Source organism: Lepidochelys olivacea (genome assembly GCF_965140295.1).
Source record: "Lepidochelys olivacea isolate rLepOli2 genome assembly, chromosome: 21".
Taxonomy (NCBI): domain Eukaryota; kingdom Metazoa; phylum Chordata; order Testudines; family Cheloniidae; genus Lepidochelys; species Lepidochelys olivacea.
The window spans coordinates 8,160,613-8,182,105 of NC_140431.1; the positions used below are offsets into that span (position 1 = coordinate 8,160,613).

The following is a 21,493-nucleotide window of genomic DNA, read 5'->3' on the forward strand; positions in this document are numbered from 1 at the left end:
CTGCTGCTAGGAGCATTTAGCCACAGGGCAAGGGAAGTCTCTGCCTGAGGAAGGCTGGTCTTGTGAGTAAGGCACTGGGGTAGGACTCAGGAGCTCTGGGCTCAGCTCCCTGCTCTGCCACAGACTGTGTGTGACCTTGGGCAAGTCACTTCCATCTCCCTGTGCCTCAATTTCCAATCTGAAATGGAGAAAATACTTCACTTCTTCCCCCTGTGGTCTCAACTCTTTAGTGTATGAGCTTGTCACGAGTGGGGCTGTGTGCGTTCGTACAGCACCTAATGCAAAGGGAACCCGATCTCGGCCGGGGCAGAACTTCAGGCCAGCCCAAAAGGGACCATCGTGATCGTCTAGTTGGACCTGCAGAATGCCGGCCAGAGTTCCATACGCTGATCTCTGCATCAAGCCTGTAATTCCTGTTTGAGCTGGAGCAGTTTTTAGACAGACAACCCACCCAGATTACCACGATAGCAGTCACAATGTCTTAGACGTAGCATGGAAGCTCTTGGGGGCAGGAACAGTCTTTGTTCTGGGAATGCTCAGCACCAACCACAATGGGGCCCCGATTTAGGACTATGGCCCCTGGGCGCTACTGTGATACAAACAAGCAGCAGCCGCCAAGAGCTGTTGGGAACAAATCCGCATTGCAGGACTGAGGGGCTTTGCCTGATGGGTCTAAAGTCGGACTATTTATCCAGACAACCCTCCACCCAGTGATGTGGAGAGGCATGGGCCCTGGGACACAGCACCCTCAGCCCACCCGTCCCCTGCTTTCAACATCTGGGGACGGCACTGGAGCAGGACTCCAGTACAGGATGTCAAGCCAGGCTTAACTGCCCAGCAAACGCTACCGCCCGGGGACGGGGGGAGATGCCAAGTGACATTTACGAAGCAGAATAAATAAGAAGTTGGGCACCACTTCCTGAGACAGAGGGAACCGCTTCAAACGAGAGACCAAAGGCTACTCCCTGAGCAAGAGGAGCGACTCCCCAGAGGTGGGAGACACAGGATTGCCTGGCTAGCGGGAGAGGAGATGAACAGCTGCCTCTCCACTCACTCTGCCTCATCCTCCTTAATCCTTCTGACAAGCACTGTCCATGAGCAGCGGTTCTGTAGGGAGACAGCAGAGAGCCCATCATCTGGTCCCTTTTACTAATCCCCGGATGCTTTGCCAAAGCGGATCAACAGCACCAACGCCTGTTCTGCGGACTGGGAGCGAGGGAGCATTGGGCTGCTTTGATAAGCCACATACCTTCTGCCACTTACACCCTGGCCTCTACCAGGGAGCAAGGAAGCACCCCAGAGGCTTTCAGAAGCTGGAATCCTCAGCAAGCGTACATTGGTGTTGATCCATGGACTCCCACAGACCTAAACTGATTTACACCAGCTGAGGGTCTGACTCCCTGTCTGGTTTCTGTTTGGCAGCGAAGCCCAGGGAGCTCAAGCGACACCGCAATCTGCTAGGCGATGAAAGTACAAGGGCACGATGCACCCTCAGGCTGCTCTTCCAGCTCAACCCTCCAACCGCATTTTGTGCCCAGCCTCCTCCAGCCATTGGCCTAGTCTTAATTCTGCCCCAAAGCTTTCGCTAGGGCCCATCATCTCCCTGCATCCATCTTGAGGGGCAAAACCATCATGCCACAATGCCGGTGCGGTCAGGGCCAGCCCTGTGCAAAGGCAGACATGAGCATCACACCCAGCACGCCTAGGGTGGGAGGGGAGCAAAGTCATTTGTCCTGAGGCAGGAAAATAAATAATCAGAAGGTGGGGAGTGGGAGGAGTTTTAGACTGTATGTGGGAGCCCTGCCACCCTCCCCTCTGACCCCAGCTCCTAAAATGGGGCTCCCCCAAAGCACAGTGATGGGTAGCCTATGTGCCCAAAGCCCAGTCTTGGCCCCATCAGCTTGGCAGGGATGCTGAATTGCCTGCAGTGAGACATGCTGCCGTGAAGGCCATCATGCCAAGACGCTGCATTGCAAGCCCCCCGCAACGAGGTCCTTTGCAACCCTGATATTCTAGTCTATGAACGAGCTCTGGGCTCTTTCGAGCACCCCGTAAACCCCAAAGCGAGTGGGGAGTTGCTGGATTGTCTCGGAGCCCCAGAAAGGAGGCGGCACGGTTCTGAGCCATCTGTGATCGGCAGGGATTGGGGTGGAGTGGGTGGAATAAGCAGCAAGACATCGGAGCGGTGTGCAGGGTGGTGTTTGGCTCCTGGCATGGTCGGTGCTGTATAGGTGAGCAACGCAGCCTGACAAGCTGTGCCCCTCCCACCCTGTGAGCACACGCCACTTCTTCCCCCTGACTGACACACACGCACACCCCCCGGGGCTCCCCGCAGAGTGCCGTCAGCTTTCAGAACACGAGGGGTTCAGACAGCAGCACTGGGATCAGCCTGGCGCCATAGCTCACCCCACCGCAAGGGGCTTATGAGCGACCTGCCCCTCTTGTAGCCTGGAGCCAGTGAACGGAAGGAGCAAAGGGCTGAACCTGTTAAGTGCAAGGCCCCACAGCTCTTTCCTGGGAAAAGTGGGCTACCAGGATAGGAATGGGTCCAAAGTTCACAATAGCTTAATGCAAGGTGTATATGCGGGGCGGGGGGGTCCAAAGGCGCATTTCCCCACCCACTGAAGTCAGGGAGCCAGGAGTGACCCTCTCCCTGCACAAAGTCCTACCAGCTGAGGATCTCAGACAGCAGAGCAAAGCAAGTCCTCCTAGCCATCCTCCCCCACCCCCACACTGCCAGGTCAACCCTGGGGGATGGGGAGTCGGTCTTTGGATGAAAAGAGAACAAATGGAGAGAGAAAGAAAGAAAGAAAGCTGCTGGTGAAGCCCTCGGGTGCTGGACTGTCTGAAGGACATGGATCATTTCAGCTATCAGTCACCTCCCGCCATGGGGCTGGAGCAATAGTAACTCCATTGACAGCCTCCTTGCCAAAGCCAGCTCTGATAGCCACTCCCTTTCTGCCTCTGAAGCCTGCTCCCACATGCTCCCGAGCTGCGGCTGGATGGAGAGAGCGGTGGATGGTGTGTCAAAGAAGGCACAGGAAAGGGAGCCCAGGCAGTGCCCCCAGGCTCCCAAGCATGGAAGGGGCCTTCTCATGCGGTGTGCTCTCTGCATCATGACCTGATGGTGCTAGAAGTGGGATTCCCAGCTTCGTCTCCTAAGGCTTGACAGGCCCAGCTCAGTCACTCACACTAAACAGGGCTGCGTGTTCCCTCTCAGCCATGGACACAGCTCACCACATCCCAGAAAGAAACAGCTGGGCTCCCAGAGATCGCCATACCTTTCTTCACCTTCTTCTCCTCCTCCCCTTCTCCTGCACCCAGCAGAGTGAAGATGATTCCAGTTTGCGAGTTGATGCCCACAGCCGTCACTAACATCCGTCCGGAGCCCTCCATCACATGGGTACCTGGCCAGGGGAACGAAGCATCGAGGGGAAAGGAAAACACGAACCAGGAAGAGGAGACATTAACAGTCAACTTCCTGACTATTTTAACACAAGAGACTGTTGGACTCCAGGGGATGGGGTACAGAGCCTGTTGCTTCTGGGTCACCGGTTCAAACCTGGCCCAGGTCAACCGAGACCCAAAGTTATTGCTGGAATGACGGCTGCTCAGAGCCTCGTTTTAAGTTAACTGGATCTCATTCCAGGTTCCCCGGGGCAGGCATCGCCATCACAACGGGCCACTGAGACGGAACTCCCCGCTAGAAGTGATCCTATCAGTCTAGCGAGATTTTTATATTGGCCCCAACCCACGCATGCTGCCACACTACAGAAACCCCTCCAGGACAGGGTTGGAGCATACCAGCAGGGAGCAATGGGCAACAGACACTTGCTCTGCTGCTGCCCATGCTGTCCCTGCTCTGGAAGGGGATTCACCCTCCAAGGCTGGTCATCCACCAAGACCATTCTTGGTCTGATCAGTAGCTGAGGGGCCACTCTATGCTGTGCTAGGACCACGAATGGCCAGAAGGGATCTAGCCATCTTCTGCTGCCCATGCTCCAGGGATGGGCACGCAGAACCCGGTCTAACTTGTGCCAGCATTGGGAGGGTACCAGCACTGGGTCATCTGAACATGAATCCTGCCAAACCCCAAAGCATCCAGAGGCTGGGTATCTGGCTGGGGTTTCCAGCCCTAGCGTGGAGGGCTTGGGTCACAGGTCACATCTGGTGGCCTCACCTGAAAGCAGCATGGGGTCTTTATCCAGGGATTTCTTGACATGGTCCGACTCCCCAGTCAGAGAGCTCTCGTCGATCTTCAGATCATTGCCCTGGATCAGGATCCCATCCGAGGGCAGCAGATCACCTGAAAGAGGAGGGAACACATTACAGGCCAGCCTGTGCCTGACACAAAGCTCATCCTGCCCTTTTCTCAGTCTGCGGCTGGGGAGGCAAGGCCTGAAGAATTCCTGATGCCAGGAAGATTACCCAGAATCCCATGGCATGGCTAAGTCTAGGGAAGAAGAGCTAGCACAATGGTGGGAGAACAAAAAAAAAAAAAAAACAAATTACTCCTTACAGCAAAGCTGTAGAGACAAGCTCCCAGTGGTGACGGACAGCAAAGGGACGTGGTGGGGCGGGACGTAAAAGATTGCTGACTGGAGAAATTTTTCTTCAGTGCAATGAAAGCATGACCCTGAGCAAAAGCAATTCGGTGAGTCCCTGCTGGGGAAATGGCTACAGCACGAGGTACTCCACAGAGTCCAGCTTAGCACCAACAGTTGCCTCTGTGCGTGAGGAGCCCACGCAGGCAGACATTGTCCTCCACAGACAGCAGCCCCTGTAAGGTCAGGATGAAGGCATGCTGGGACAAGTGGGGAACAGGTACTGCCCACATCCAGCGAAGAAGGCAGCCAGGGCCTCAGTTTCCACTGCTGGCAGCTCCATGACTGAGCCAACTCAAGGAGGGAAAGGGCAAGGTGTGAGACAGGCACAGGAGTGCCTGAACTGGCCAAGTCAACTCTCTGTGGGCTGGCTCCCCTCCCACCACTCACCGTATTTGATCTGCGCAATGTCCCCCACCACGATCTCAGCCACAGGGATCTGGATCACCTGCCCCTTACGGATGACCGTGAACTTCTGCTCCTGCTCGATCCGGCTCTGAAGACCCCGGAACTGCTTCTCCTTGCTCCAGTCGTTGAAGGCCGTCACCAGCACCACAATGATCACCGAGAAGAGAATGGCTGCTCCCTCGATCCAGCCAGCCTGCGCCTCCCCCTCATCCTCCGCGCCCGCCACTGCTTGGCCACACACTGCCGGGGTGGGGGTGGGGGGGGCAGGAAGTGCAGAGAAGAGGAAGATTCAGTCACGTAAAGGAGTTCTCTGTATCTGTCAGCATGTTGCACAGCAAAGGGCCTGAAAAGCCCACATACACACAGATGCCTCCTGTCCCTTTCTCCCACAAGTCACTCCCTCTGGTCGCCCTTCTCCTACAGACACTGCCCATCCAGCCATTTCTGCATAGAAGTTATTTTGGCAGGGGCCTGGGAATCAGGACACCGGAGTTCTTTTCACAGGTCTGACATGCCCTCTTAGGTGTGACCTTGGGAATGAGTCACCATCTGTGTCTTGCTTTCCTCAGTTGTTATCCCAATTTGATACTTCAAACAGCCACCAATAAAAACTAAGCAAACACCATTACTGGGCCCTTGCAGAGAACTTTGCAACCCTTAACCAATTAACCCTTACAGATTAAGGCCCCAATTTACACAGGCTCGAAGAGGTGACATGCCTTGCCCATCCACCTCCAAAACCACAAAGGGGCACCCCATCAGAGCTGGGATTAAGTCACGTGGCCAGACCACACTTATCAGCCCACCTGATACGGACATTGCCAGAGGCATAATCCAGACTTTGCAAAGGACTCAGATCCTTGGATGACAGGTACTAGATTACACACGCTGGCATGAGATCAGCCTGTGGGAATGTGTCTCTCGAGAGAGAGAGCTACGATAGACCCTGTATAGCCTGCTTCATGGTAGGTATCCCCAGGGCTGAGCACACAGCAGGATGACCAGCAATGCAAACCCAAAACATAATGGTCACGCACTAGGAGGTGGTTGTTCAGGGGACAGGGTGCTTTTATCTTAGCTATGGTGTATGCACGTGCACCGGGATCGGTACGGTTAGGAGATACAGACCACCACGCAGGTATTTCCAAGCCTACTAGGTGGGTGCTTGGTATCTTGGTGGCAGATAGAGCCTTAACATACATGTATATAAGTGCACCAGTATGGATACATGACAGGTCTGGAGAACCTCTCTCCCTTGTTCTAGGCATATAGCTCTGCACAGCCAGGATCACAGGTTGGGGACTCATCTTCCCGAGGCATCAGGGATTGGCTGCAAGGGGCCTGCTCCAACTCCTATCCGAGTCAATGGAAGGACTCCCACTGAGCTGGATGGGAGTCAGATGGGGCCATAGGAAAGGCTGGACTTTGACCAGCTGGGCCCTGCATGCTGCCATCACACCAGTGAAGGCCTGCCTCCATTTATCTAGCTACCCACCCACACAGCAGGTGTGCAGACCAGGCCCCGATCAGCATATCAGCCAAACCGCTCCTCTGCTCTTCATCCCCTCTCTTCAGCCTATTGCCCCTGGTCAGGGAGCTGTTTTCCTCTTGGGGTCTCCAATTGGGATTATTTTGCTATCTCTGGCCAAGAGCAGAATTTTTTCACCCCCGTTCTCAGCCCATCCTGCCAAACCTGCCTGGCCTTCCTTGTGTTTAGAGTTCAGATTCATTTTGATCCATAAGCTGATGCAGAGACGCACAGGATACGAGACATGCTGCAGTTTCCTCTCCTCTACTGTTCCATAGGATGAAAACTCAGCGCCATGGTCTAGCTTGGAAGCCAGTACTTTCCCTGCAAACCCCCCCCCCCCCCAGCCTAGGGTCTCGCATCCAATCCACAGCATCCTTTAGCGCCAGGATCGTGCCACTGACTTCTCCTTGCAGGGACTATAGGCACTCGGAAGACAGCGCTCATATCTTTCTGTATAGCATCTTTTAAGCCCATATAATCCCAGAGCATTCTCCAGACTTAACAGGAGTTCTGACTCCCTCAGATGCAGCTGCTTCTGAGGTGGAGCCTGGAAGGTGTTTAACAAGCCCCTGTTCTGAACTGTATTGCAGTAAGCGAATCCTGTATCTCCCTGAAACGGCAAGGGGCAGAGAATTAACAGAGATGGAATGTGGCCAGAACATAGGCATTAACCCTTTTTGTCTATTGGCCTGACCCAAAGCCCATTCAAGGTTAATGGGAATCTCTCCATTAGCTTCAATGGGCTTTGGATCAGTTTACAGATGTTAGCATTTTCCGCCACACCCAGCACTGTAGCATCTAGCTGTACAGTGGGAGAGGTGTGCTGGCAAGGAAACTGGCAGGAAAACTCAGCGACGTCAGCTGTATGTTAGGGAACTCAGCTAGGGAAAATCTGCTTAAGAGTCAATCAGGCAGCATGTATGTTGGGGCAGGAGTGGGGAAGGGAAATATGAGGCCCCAGATCCCCAGCTGGGGCAGAGGTAGAGTTCTTCTGAAGTCACTGGGCCAAATCCCCAGCCTGTGCAAACCCAGATAGTTCCTCCAGCTTCAGGGTCACACCAGCTGAGGATTGATCCTAAAGAGGAAGCCTAAAGCAGCGATCAAAGCGCCTTTTCCAGAACACAAATGATACAGCCCAGGGGATAGGATAGTGCGGCTCCTGGCAAGACCAACCCCTTCCGTGCCAGTTCTCAGTGAATGTTCCTGGAGACGCGGCCCCTTCCCCGCCGCAGCTGTGGGGCACTCACATTCATTGTCGCCACCTGGGGGGTGATAGAACGACAGACCCAGGGAGATTATGGCTGCGATTTCCAAGATGATCAGTGTGACGTCCTGAAGCGCCTCCCAGACTAACTGCAGGAAGGTCTTGGCCTTTTTGGGCGGGATGAAGTTCTGGCCAAAAACCTGCCTCCGCTTCTCCAGATCCGCTGGGTTCCCAGACAAGCCTGGAGAGGAAGGCAAGAAGGAGAGGTGAGGAGAAGAAAGTCACCCTGCCACCCCCATCCCAACAGCTGACACATCATCCTTGGACATCCCTGGGTACCTTCCTTCTCCAGTACTCCCTTCAGCGTTATTTAGATCACAGCAGAGCTGAGATCAGGGCCCCATTGTTTCAGGGGCTGTACAGACAGACCCTGTCCCAGAGAGCTCACAACCTACACAGATAAAACAGACAGACAGATGGTGGGAGGGGAAACTGAGGCGCTGAGCAGGGAAGTGCCTTGCCCAAAATCACCCAGGTCTCCTAATGTCCCATCCACTAGACCGCACGGCTTCTTATTCTCGGTTTCTCCCATGCATGCGCTTTTCTGGCTGGGCCTCTACAGCAGAAAACAGCAGAGGGCGCCCAGACCCTGGAGAGATTAGGCTCCAGTGGAGATCCTGGCAAGCTTCCCCCACCTGCACCGATTTGCATTGAGGTTACAAATGCCAGAGGTGCCCTCAGGGACAAGCGAGCCCAGCTGGGGCCAGGTGGTTGAGTTCCCTTGAATGATGCAGCAAGACAGAAACCTGGGAGTCCCCCCTGCGCTCTCAGTTACCCCCAACACTGGGTGGAGTGGGTCATGAGAACAGTGGGTGGCTTTACTCTAGTTCCTTGTTGGGGTTCCCCCACCAGCCTAAATCAGCCTGCTAGGGAAGGTGTGACTGGTCAGCAAAGGGACGGGAGAGAATGAGGCAAACTGAGTGAGTTGCAGGTTTGACACCAAGTGAGCTGGGGTGTCCCCACAAGTATGTCTACACTGTGGAGAAACACCAGCAGTGCTGAGTGTCAGAGCTCGGGGCCATTGATAGGGTCGCGGGGACTGGGCTGCAGTGCTAAAGACATCAGCGTAGACATTCAGGATTGGGCTGGAGCCTGGGCTCTGTAACCTAGCGAGGGGGAGAGTTTCACAGCCTGGGCCCTAATGTCTCCATGGCTATCACCTGACCTGGGCTTGGAGACTCAGTACCTTGGGTTTGTCTTTCAAGTGTAGACGTACCCTCAGACATTCAGCTGGACCAGGTACCCCACACACAGGAAACAAGGGACACTAGCTCTGATCAGCAAACCAAAGGTAGCGAGAGCTCTTGATTCTCGCCACCTTTCCAACACAGCCACCACCTAGCAAACCCCTCACGTGCCAATGAATGCCAGCTGGTGCTCACTGGCTTGTTTACATGTTGCATCAAATTAGCTGTGACTCTGGCATTTATAACAGGTGTGAAATCAGAGCTGCCTGCTTCAGTATCTCTCTCCAGCTCACAGGGAAGGCAGCGGCTGCCAGAGCACTCTCTGCCTAGCATGTGGGCAGCAGGTACCACCCACAAAGCCTCAGACAACCAGATCTGTGCTTTGTCCTGTGCCCAGGCAAGGTGACTGAGTCCAAGGCATCACTCCGGATTTCCCCAGCCTTGCAAAATCAGCTGTACCCAGTTCTTCCAGGACGTCCGAGGGTTTTTCCAGCTCTACTAAGATCTTTCCAATGGAAAGCTGGCAGAGGCAGATTAGGGGTTTGTGGGGCCCGCCCCAACCCTTCCACCTGCAGGCCCTGCCCCCGGGCTCCAGAATAGGGCTGTGACATGGGAGGGAAGCCAAGGGGAGGAGAGTCCGTGCAGACAGCTGCACAGATAGGGAGAGTAATGGGGGCGTCCATTCATGCCAGGGCTAGATCTGTAGATTCAGCCCCATCTGCAGGGAGATGTTTGCTGGGCTGATGCTGTAGGGAAGACATGGGCTTGGAGACAGACCTCGAGCATCCAGCTGCTGCTTCCATCAGTCTTACACGGGTCCATCAAAACAAAACCGCCTCCTCTCGCCCACTTTGCCATGTGGATTTTTTGACAGTAAGGGGGCGGAGGGAGGGTTAACGAGAAACTGTCAGATCCCTGAGGCTGCCCTAAACGCCCATGGTCAAGACCACTGCTTATACATCACGGTGTTCACGTGGCCCCCGTCACGGCAGCACGTGTGCCCTCAGCTGGGCAGTGAGGCAGGAAAGGGTTAATCCCCCCCACACACTCGCTGCCTTTTCCAGATGTGGAACTGTGGCCCAGAGAGGGGATGTGACTTGCCCAAGGTCACACAGAAAAGTCTGGGGCATAACTAGGCATTGAGCCCAGCCCTCAAGCCCCAGTCTCCACATCTGGGAAAAAAAAGGGGGGGGAGGCATGTTAACCCTTGAGCCTTCACCACAAAGCCATCTCCGCCCTGTTGCGACACAGAAGAGTTGTCTCCTTGGGGCTGTCAACCCAGCCCCTTTAACCAACATTATGTCAGGGTGGACTTAAATGAAATTTATCCATAACTGCCCGCCTCCCCACCAGCTCCACCTTAAAAAGGTCAGAGCCCTGCATTTTCCACCTTAAGGGTGCCCCAGCCAGGTTCCTGCCAACTCCCGAGATGCACCAGGCGGGGAGGTCAGACTCAGAGTTGTGCTCTGAACTGTAGACACTTGGATCATCTCCCCTCCACATGTGGGTCAGGGCTGGGCCAGCCTGGAAACCCAGACAGACCCTCTAGCTAGAGGCTGACTTCCCTGTCGTTTGAGGGGGTTTTCCCCTCCTTCAGCCAGCTGAGCCCCGAGGAGAACAAAATCCTCCCCTTCTACCCAGCTGCAGCCACCCGCAGGAGATCAGGGGGGCCAGGGAGGGAGCAGAGGCAGGGGGCTGGAGGTGTGGAGAGGGGAGAGCAGATGAGGGAGCGCCCTCCTCCGTCCCATCACAGGTTGGCTGGCACCGCACAGTCCGAAGGGAGAGGAAAGCTGGCCAGATGAAGTCAGCCCGGGTGTCCCTACAAGCCTGCCTGGGAACGAGCCCCACCCGAAGTCTCTGGACCGGATGGAAAATAATGCGGTGGTTTGACTCACGCGGTGTCATGGCCCAGGGACTGGGAGGGGAGGATGAGTGCACGCTCCCCAGCACGGGGGAGAAGGGAGGAATGCCAGGCACATGGCCTCCCAGTCTGGGCCCCCACCCCCTAGATTCTGCTCCACCACAGAGCGCACCCCACAACTCAGCCCTGCAGCTGCCCCACCTGGGCAAGCTGCCTGCCCCTCAACACAGACACTCACTCTGCCACAGGGGGAGCGAGAGCGCAAGCCCAGGTCTGCTCTCACAGCCCAGGTCTGCTGCCCCCTCCCCAGACCCAGCTGCATGCCAGAGGCAGAGAGCCCCCTGCCCCAGAGTCTCCACAACTGTTCCCCTCAACTTCTAGCACAAACAGGGACCGTGGATCAGGTTTGTCTCCCCAGTTATGCCCAAGCCAGCGGATCTGCTCTCCCTCTACCCTCGAGCAGCCCCCTTTGGGCCACAGCAGGTGACCGACACGGGCGGTGCCGGCCCAGAAGCCGGTCAGTGCAGACTCCCCCACATTCACCTTAACTGCTTAGCCCCTGGTCTGGCAGGGAACTTGCTGCTCACACATACACACCAGCCGCCCGTCTCCTCCCAAACCATCCCCACCCTCTTGCTCTGCCCTGTTCCTTCTCCCCAACTTTCAATGTTCTTTTCTTCATGGTCACCCTCTAACCTCATTCCGCTAGTCCTCCTGCCAGCTGTCGGGGGGGTTGGGTGGGGGGGGGAAAACACGGTCACACCCTTTCACCTTCCTAAGGGAGCCAATTCACCACAGTCCTGGGGGAAAGCAGAGCTTCAGAGTGACTGGAGTTGGGGACCCACAGGAAAGTGGGAGCATCTGTGTCATGATGAGCCGGTGACAGGGTTGCCTGCTGTCCTGAAATTAGCCAAACCAGCCGAGATTTCCACAGCCCCCTCTGACATTCCAGGGGTGCAGCCCTCTGAGAGCTCCCAAGCTTATTATGGTGCCATTGATGGAATTGTGCAAGACTCCGGGATGTGGAGGAGGGAGGCTAGTCTCGGGATTAAGGCACTGGCCAGGGATTTAGAAGATCAGAATTCAGCTCCGTGCACTATTGCAGATGCCACATGCGACCTTGGGAACATCTGTTCGGGTTTGATTTTTCAAAAGCCCCTAAAAGGGTAAGGCATCCAACTGCCTTTGATTTTCAAATTGCTTACCCTGTACATACAGCACCAAGCACAACAAGGCCCTGATCTCAGCTGGGACCTCTAGACACGACAACACTATATATTAAAAAAGTGAAAGATTTATAAGCCATTGCAATCCCCGGGATGTTTGCCAGTTAAAGTAGGAAGTAAAGGAAAGAAAGGGTTAATGGGGGGGGGAGGAGCTACAGAGAGGGAAGAGAAGAGGTTCCAAAATAACCCACCTGCCACTTTGTGCATCAAATCAACTGTGGCCATCCTCTCACAGTCAGGGAGGAAGGCAAGGACAAGGGGCAGCCAATCATTGATAGGTGTTGGGTGTGACAGGGGAATGGGTTAGAGGCCAATGGACTCTAGTCAGCATAGATCTCTTGGCCAGTGGTGTGAAGACGTGTGACCCCCGACTGGCAAAGCAGTGCTGGCAGAAGCCCTTAGCCTAGATGCAGCTAGATTGGCAAAGCCGCGCTTTCACCAGGGTATCTTGTTTTGTTCACAGGGGCGGTTGCTACACAAACAAAGAGCAGCTACGCTGGGATAGCTGCCTGCACATCAGGAGTGCTTTGCCGGTGTACATAGCATAGCGGTGTACCTATACCAGTAAAGGACTCTAGTGTAGACATGGCCTCTGGCAGGAGTAAAAGGGCACTGAGCCTATCGGGGAGGGGAACCTGAACAGCAATCTCTCTCCCCCAGAATGCAGCATCCCATTGCCACTCTTCTCCTGGCTGAATGTGGGTCTCCTTCTCCAGGTTAGTTCGTGCATACACACAGAAAAACAGGTCAGGTGCCCAGCCCTGGCTCTTTACCCCTCCCGGTGCTCTTGCCACTGCAGTCCTTGGGCACCGGAAGGGTCTCATGGCTTGCCTCTGCTATTCCTCATGCCCCATTGGGTTATTTTATTTTGTATTGCCAGCAGGAAGATTTGCCTCTTCTAGGGAAGCTGGGACAAGGTCACTGGCTGGCTAAGCCAACCTCGGGCCCAGGGATCCCCAGTTACGGGCTGGGCTCTCCATGCTAGCTCTGCAGGCTGGAGGAGGGAGAGAGTGGGCCAGAGGAGGAAAAGGGGACTCTGGTGTGGTTATTGCCAGCGAGACAGCCAAGGCTGTATTTGCTGACACTTTCATCCCCCAGGCGAGATAGAAAAATGAGAGAGAGACTCCCGTCAAACTGATTCACAGAACAAGCCTTTGCTTAGGGCAACAGCTGCTGTGTACAGCTCCCTTTCCCACCCCACCTCCCTCACCACCACAAACCAGCCTTGGGCTCCAAACTCACAGAGCAGAGGGTTAATTCCACAGCAGTTGGCCAGCTGAGGAACAGAGGGACAGTGGTCTACATGCCTACGAGGTAACACTCAAAGGGGCAGAGGACCAAAGCAACTAGGAGCTCAGGAGGAATCCTCTCCTCGCCGTAGGGTCATTCATCACCTGACGGCAGGCACCTCCTTACCATCCCCTCCTGGCACCAATGCGCCATCTCCTCTACATCCTCTGACAGTCACCGGGTGGTTGACTCCAGTCCCACCACGAGTGAGCTGGCCAGAGCCCTGATTGGCTTAAACACAGAGAGGCCAGTTTGCAGAGATGACTTAGCAGGAGGTTGGGGGGGTCCACAAGCCTGGATGGGAAGGGCCCCCACACGGCACAGACACAGCCAAACTATGCTCCACAGCGCAGAACAAAGTGCTTTCCCCACCAGTGTCCCTTGTGGCAGAGAAGGGCTGTAATGACTGTACAGGAGATCTTTCATGGAGGCTGCTGGGTAGACAGACCCTCTGGTTCTCTAGCTCCCAACCACAGAGTCCCCATCAGGGCGCTTCTAAATATCTGCCTGACCCAAGCAGTAACGGAAGGGGCTGCCGAAGGCCCTACGGCAATGCTTTGGGATACACAAACCTAGCAGCGAGCTCTTGGGAAGGGGTCATTCTGAGTCATGAAGCTCAAGATTCAAAATGCAACTATTCCAATAGAGAGCAGCGTAGGCTGTGTGTGACGAACCCTCAACACTCGGCTGTCCCCCTGAGATGGGGTTCATAGAGTGGGGACAGGAGCTGGACTCTAGTGCTGGATAAAGCACCTTGTATTGACCCAGGCAATCTAGATGCCCTAGGAGAGTGTCACTAGTAAACAGCCTCTTACTGAACCCCAAGATTTGAAGTTTAGGGAGACTGGACTTAGCTGTAGATGCCTTGAAATGCAAACACGGCCTCTGCCACTAACAATTTGTGGACAAGATTTAGCACACAGGGACATTGTCCCCGCCCAAAAGCGCCTTCTGTTGCAATGCAGGGAGGGAGACTCCCTGGACGTGTACATTCCCAGGGAGCCAAGCTGGAATTCAGCAGTACTAGAAGTTGCCCGCAGAGGGCTCCTATATTTTATATGTCAAGGCAGAAGTCCCAGAGGACAAGTTGTATCGGCAAAATAGATTCTGTAACTTCCTCTCAACTTAAGAGGATGTTTCCGTGTTAATCCTAGGGCATCCAAACAGCTCTGTCGCTGCACCTCCATCCTGAGCTGCGGCTCTCTGGTCGAGAGACCACCCCCCACTCTTGTGGTTGCAGCTCATTCCTGATCCACTGCTCCCAGGCCAGATTTCCTGTGGACTGGAAGGATCCAAGAACAGACTCTCAGTCATTCCACCCTTCTGATCCCAGCAAAAGTCAGAAGCACAGGGGCTGCCGCAAGAGATGAAAAACCAATGGGCGGAAGAAAGGTTCAGAGAAGATTTGGTCCAGAAATGGCCAGCATGTCTAACTGCAGTCGAACCTGGCCTCATCCCTGCGTCCGGCTGATACTAGAGATGGGCCCAAGCTGTGTGGGAGTCCAAACTCCCGCAGAAGGTTCAAGGGTGGGCTGTTTAGAACCAAAGCTTTGGCTCAGCCCATGACAAAACGGACCAGCTGCAGAGCACGGAACTGAACTTGACCAATGCGCAAAGGGTCTTGGCTCCTGGGAAGCAAGTTCAAGCCTCCCCCTCAAACTCTAATCTGGGACTTTCACTGGCATGGGGCACAGGACTCCACAGAACAGGGCTGAACATGGACTGTCAGAGGAACCCATTTTATACAAACCACCAGGGGCCAGGACAACTGAGTTACAGACCAACTTCCGCTCAGTTTGTGCAGGAGTTAGCACGATGGGGCCTGTTGTGACTGGGGCTTGTGAAGAGGAACTGCTAGATCTAGGCAGTAGCCCCAGTAACTTTGGGGGAGGAGTAGGACACTCCATAAGCTGAGATTTAAAAAAAACAAAACACTCCGTGCTCCCCCATTATTAAAATGGTTTATACTGCAGTAGCACCTAAGACCCTAGTCACGAACCAGACTCCATGGTGCCAGGTGCTGTACAAACCCAGAAGAGAGCTTTTTGGGGTAGGGACTTACTTTAAGAGACAGATGGACACTGATCCTCAGCCATGCTGGAGGACCAATCAGAAATCCATCTCAGCCTACATTCAGGAGCCAAGAGGACACTCCTCGGGCTGGATTTTCACAGGTGTTGAGCACCTGCAGCTCCCATGAACTTCAACTGGCACTGTGGGTGCTCAGCACCTCCTGAATCAATGTCTCAGGGCTGTGCTCTCAAGTACTGAGGTTCCCCCAAATCAGCAGCAACTCTTGAAAATGCTGGCTTCACTGAGCTGCCAGTGAGGGGAGTCCATTCCCTCCGCCAGGGTTATACGTCTCTGTGCAGATAGCATTGCCATCTACTAAATACATCACGCTGGGCTATTTACCCTGGGCCTGCAGGCTCTCTGACCCGCTGGTTGTTTCCCTAGCCAGTCACTGTGGTGACATTATCTGGATGAATCAACCTGTGCACAGGCTCTCTCATGGAATCACACATGAGATTTACTGGGATGCAGAGCGAAAGCCCCGGGCCTGAGGGGAATGGCATCATTACAGTCTACCATGCTGCTGGCTATGGTGTCTTTCCCAGCCCCGAGGACATGCCTCTTGCATCAGGGCCATCGATCACGTCAGTGTTTTGTCACAGGCAATGACGACGAAAAAAATTTCTCAACCTGTCAAGATCCAGAAGTGAGACAACAGAAAAAGGGGACACGTGGGAGGATGACAGGAAAAAGCAGGGAACTCGGAAAGACGGCGGGATGCAGCGCTCCAGCCTTCAGTGTTTGCAGTAACCTCGGCGCTGGGCGGAAATAAACCCAAGTGAGAGCAATGCTGGGGCTGTGTGGGATGGAGGAATATGCAGGTCTGGAAACAAGGGAGAGAGTCAGACAAAAAGACTGAGGGAATTAGGACAGCTGCCTTTCAGCTCTCTTCTCTGCAAACAGAAATAAGAGCACAGAGCAGCATCTGGGGTGTAACTCCCCACCCCTCCATGCATGTGCACTCTCTGCTTGGCGTGGGAAACACATTCCTTTGTGATCTGAATTTGGTATTTCCAAACAGGATGTCCCCATCTCTGCCCCCATGATTAGATCTTGTGTGGTCTTCCCTTCTCCCCAAGCACACCTTCCCATTCCCAGGCACGGCTGTGAAATATGCTAATCCAGCACTTACATCACAATGCGAAAGAGCTACGAACAATAAGTTCTCAAAGTGAAGCAAGAAAACACTTGATTTCGGAGTCTTGGCCTTGCTAATGCAGCTGCCATCCACGCAGATCCCCTCTGCCTTCCATAGGCAATGGCCAAGCCTATTAGCCAGCCTAGTCCCTGCCACCTTAACATCAGCTCCCCTCCTAGGAATCCTTGTCCAACACACTTCACTGGTGTTAAAAAAAATCGCTTTCCTTGTCTTTTCCTTCCTTTTCTCTGCTAGGACCACTAGCTACCCAGCATGCATTGATGCTATCCTGCCTCTCAAGAGCCTAGATTGGAGGGTCCTCAAAAAGAGTTTGGGGGCTAGGGAAATAAAAAATTATGGAGTGCAACACTCCAGGGAACGTAACCCTGGCCTGGGAGGCTGACTAGAATCATCATCAGCCCCCCAGGATTACTTTCTAACACGGCAAGGACCACATTTCTATTGGGAAGTCCTCTGGAGGGGCTCAGGCAGAAACCTGATTAGCATGGCTGCCAGGGGGGAGCATCCCCACCCAAGGGTTACTTGGTTTTACACGTAGACCTTATGAGACCCTTTTAGGAGCCCAGAGAATTGGTGAGTCCATATTAGAAGCATCCCCTGTAAGTGTCTGCCTCTGGGGAACAGCTGGTTACATACACAGTTGTTCAGGACACTAGCATGAGAGCTTTGCAAGGACATATGACAAGCCCAGCTGGAGTCACAGGTGTCTGGATGGCAGCTGGACGTGGCTGCTGAGTTCCTAATCTACCTTTAAACTCTCCTTCACCACCAGCCCACGCTGCCCCAGCACTATCCTGCTGTTAGCGCTATCAATTATTTAATGGCAGAAACGCTGGAGCAAAGCTCATGGGCACCAGGCCAGCCGCGGAAAGGAATCCCACAGCTTTTCACGCTTCCTAAACTACTCAACTCTTCGCCTGTTCCCTCAGTTTGGAGTCTGCATCCCACTCTGGGGGCCTGGCAAAGAGAAGGGAGCTGGAGGCTGCAGGGAGAATGTGAATGGATAGCCTTGTGGTTAAGGCTGGGACTCTTGAGACCTGGGCGCCCCCTCAAGTCAGTCATTTGATCTCTGTGCCTCAGCCCCCTCCAGCTGCAAAATGGGGATATTACTCCTTCCTTGGGCTGTTTTGTCTAGTTCGACTGTAAACTCTTTGGGTAGGGACTGTCTCTCACTTGGTGTATGGCCAGCACACAACACAACGGGGCCCCTATCTCGGATTGGGCCACTTGAATACTTACCGTAATCTGATGGACCCTCACAACTACTGAGCCACGCAACTGAATGGGGAACGTAGGCCTGCGGCCTCCAATTTGCAGGTTTAGGCCTAACAAGATGGCAAATTCTAACCCACCACTGATCAACAGGCAAGATCAGGAACGGTTCCCCTCAGATCCTCCAGAGCACATGGGAGCTTGGGAGAAACAGCTCCTGTTTCAGTCCCTCTCTGCTAACCTGCCTGGGCCAGGCCAGCCCCTTACCTTCCACCGGCGACGTCTTCAGCCTCTTGCAGATGTTCTGCACACCCCCGTATGTGTCATTTATCCTTGCAACGGCCTCACTGCTCCGAAGCTCCATGAGGGTCCGCAGGTCGACCAGGGAGCAGCCGAAATCCCCTTCATGGCTGCCCTCAGCGACCGAATTCCCAGGATGGTGGTCGGCAGCGTTGTTCGTCATGTTGCCAAAACAGCGGGAGTCGCAACAGACGTGTGTGGAAAAACGCTGGCTCCTATTTGTTCACCTCCCTCCCTTGACAGTCCCGCAGGGGGGACAGACGGTCCTTGGCAGCTCTCAGCAGCCACCTTAGCTCCACAGTCCCGTAGAGGACTGGATGGTGGAGCCTCGACAGAGAAGAGAATCCCTGCGGACGTGCTGGAGGTGGGGAAGGGGAAGCAGGTGCTTCCTTCTACAGCTTCCCAGGTGAAGCAGCGTGACTAGCTGAGCCCAACTTCTCCAGATAAAGGTGTAAACAGGATGTGCATGTTACCGTGGAAGCGACCTTAGCAACAACCAGTGTCTCTCTTGGAGAAGGAGGAGGGTTCCCTGGATACCAGCGGCAACGGGAGCTGCAAGACAGATTTAAAACAAAAATACCGTCATTAACAAGAGGCCCGAGATGCACGTGCCATGGAACGGGGGACCGAAAGCCACAGTGCTAGGGCTGCACCTATACAAGAAATACTGGGAGGCAGTAAGGTCTAGGAATGGAGCACTGGAGCCAGGAACCCCCAAGTTCTAATCCCACCTCTACCCTGTTTTAGGGCAGGATCTTAAAGGGACATGCCCAGCTGGACAACTAGATGGTGTAAGAAAAGGCTGCTTCACAGCAAGAATGCTTAGCACTCGTAGTCCTTTTCAAGCAGGACGGTTAGCTAGCAGAAATGGGTCTATTATTTGCATTACTGTGAGGTGTAGGAGCCTGTCACGGCCCAGGACCCCGTGGCGCTAGGTGCTGTACAAATACAGAACAAGACAGTCTAAGCTCTGCTGACCTCAACAAAACTATGCTGCTAAACGGTAGCTGAGGATCTGGTCCTTCATCTCAATCTCAAAGCACTTCAAAGTGCATCAGCATCACTGGTCTAACTACGCAGCAGGGAAGACTGAGGGCCCCCCGGATAAACGACTTTCCAGTTGAGTCATGAAGAGGACCCAGGTGACTCTCTGCTCCATCCACAGCGGTCTGGCCCAAAGCAGAGAGGAAGAGAAATATTTCCATTTATTTGTTTTAAAAACAAAGACTTCCACTGGAAAACAGCTGTCTCTTACACACCCCTCTGTCGTGCCAGGGACGCCCTGAGAATCTGGCTCTGAAACTGACTATATATAAAATGTGAAAGTGACTCCACTGATTTCTTCTCTGTCTGGAAGAGACAAAGCTAAAGAAGTAAACAAACATAAATGTGGACAAATAAATTGGAGCTTAAAAGGCCTTTTGTTTAAGTCATGAGTGGATTGTCAGTTAACATGGGTAAAACCCCTCAAACATTTAAATACAGAGATTTTTATACTACATCCCTTTAGCTTCTTTGCCCGAGTTTCCCCATCTGTACAATGATTACTAGCTATTACCATTACTTAGAATGGGGCAATGAGGAGGAGAGAAATACTATGACTTATTCAGCAATGAAGCCCCACGTGCAGACAGACACAGCTGAGTTAGAATCAGCACCAGCTATATCCTGCATGGAAGGGAGAATTCCAGAGCAAGTCTCAGTGGGTTCCCTGAAGCAGGAAGGGAGAGAACCTGAAATATTAAAACTGGGGAGGATTCAAGAGTCCATTCCAGATGGGCAGAGAAATCCACGTCAGTTTCTTCTCCTCCTCCTCCAGGAGGAGAGGGGAGTCCCCCTCGGCACCTGTGACAGTTGTAGGGAAATGCTGGGATGGAACTTCATACCCCAGTTGGATTCCAGACATTTTGGGCCCCCATGCTTTCCCTGCCCTCTCCAAAAGCGGAAGCAGCTGGCAAGGAAGGAGTCGGGGGATTGAACGCTTGAGGATGTCCCCCTCCCCAGATTGCTAGAGAGGGCTTTCTCCACCAACAGTCCACGACTGCAGTCTGCTCAAGGCCACTGATCCTGAAAATGCATGCACAAAGCGGGCTTCTCTCAACTGGGGGTGTTGCAGCTATGCTGCAGTTTGGGATTTCTTCAGGGTTGCATCTGCCCTGAAGAGGGACTGGGGAGACCAGGAAGTTCACAGCAGCCTAGCTACCACAGTCCTTGAAGCACCCTGTTTCTTAGACTAAACTCTGATGGGCAGAGAAAGAAGCTCTTCCTACGTGTTTATATGGGGCCTTTGGGCACGAATGCAACACAATTAGATAAACACTCTACCTAAGGGGTCACCAGAAGCACAAGAACGTAGAGGAGCAAATTGGGAAGGAGGGACTAGGGCAGGGTATGCTGCTAGGAAGCCTTCACCCCATCCCCTTCCCTTCTCCCTGAATGCAACATGGAAAAATCTCAGTCCCTCTGATGCTCCAGCTCCTTCCATAAGCAATAGGACAGCAGAGATCCCGCAGAACCAAACTGCAGAGGCAAAGATGCGCATGATCCAAGCTGCGTTCTCAGAAAAACCATCCCGCTAGGCCAGGGATTAGGGTATTATGACTCCACCCATCCCCCAGCATAATTCAGCTACTTGCAGGGAAGGCAGGAACAGACTGAGCTGTGGAGATTAGAGATAAGGAGACAGGATAAGAGAAGACTCCATGCTGGTGGCTAAAGATATGGAGTCAGCATGCAATAGGGCTGGAGGGAGACCGTTTCTCTCCATATCTTTCTTCTCACTTGGGGCAGAGAGAACCTGACAGATGCTGTCTGTGTGTCCCCAAATTTAGCCTCTGAAGGGAATTTTAAGAGTTGCTACAGATGTCAGGTATGACAGGCGCAGAAGTGTCCTCAAGAGATGCCTTTGTGAAAATAGGGTAATCCTGGGAACACAGCATCATGTTAGTGCATGAGAACCAGGAATGGAGATAGAAAGGGAAGCCAGCCAGCCAAGTTACTGTCACATCCACCCAGGGAGAGCAAGACACCCAGAGCAGACCCAAGCAGCACATGAGGAAAGTGGGGAGCTGTAGCCCCTGTTTTCCAGGAAACCCCTGCTCCTTTCACTGCTACCACAACTCCCCCTGTCTGTTTGTTCATCCTCCTTTTGAATCTTTTAATAAGCCAAGGTCCCAACCCCACAAGTTGTCCCATGCAGGTGGATCTCGGCGCCCCTGGGGATCCAGTCAAGCAGAACAGCTTGCAGAATCTAGGCTTTTGATTGTAAATTCTTTGAGGCAGGGATGGTCTTTGTGATCCCTGCCTGAACCATGCCCAGAACAGGGCTCTGATCCCTGCCTGGGGCCTCTAGGTGCTAATATGAATCAGGAACCACAC

At 53.7% G+C, this 21,493-nt stretch overlaps 1 protein-coding gene across 4 annotated transcripts in view; it reads right to left on the reverse strand.

Moving 5' to 3' along the window:
* Nucleotides 1-21,493, reverse strand: part of ATP2B4 (ATPase plasma membrane Ca2+ transporting 4) — a 102,545-nt gene that overhangs the window by 36,392 nt on the left and 44,660 nt on the right. For all 4 annotated transcript variants that reach the window (XM_084611559.1, XM_084611561.1, XM_084611558.1 and 1 more), the window contains exons 2-6: nt 18,083-18,667; nt 7,791-7,988; nt 4,995-5,252; nt 4,181-4,306; nt 3,282-3,407 (exon numbers count right to left, since the gene is read on the reverse strand). In XM_084611559.1, the coding sequence (XP_084467685.1) occupies nt 3,282-3,407; nt 4,181-4,306; nt 4,995-5,252; nt 7,791-7,988; nt 18,083-18,278 (904 nt within the window). In that variant the 5' untranslated portion in view covers nt 18,279-18,667. The remainder of the gene's footprint in view (nt 1-3,281; nt 3,408-4,180; nt 4,307-4,994; nt 5,253-7,790; nt 7,989-18,082; nt 18,668-21,493) is intronic.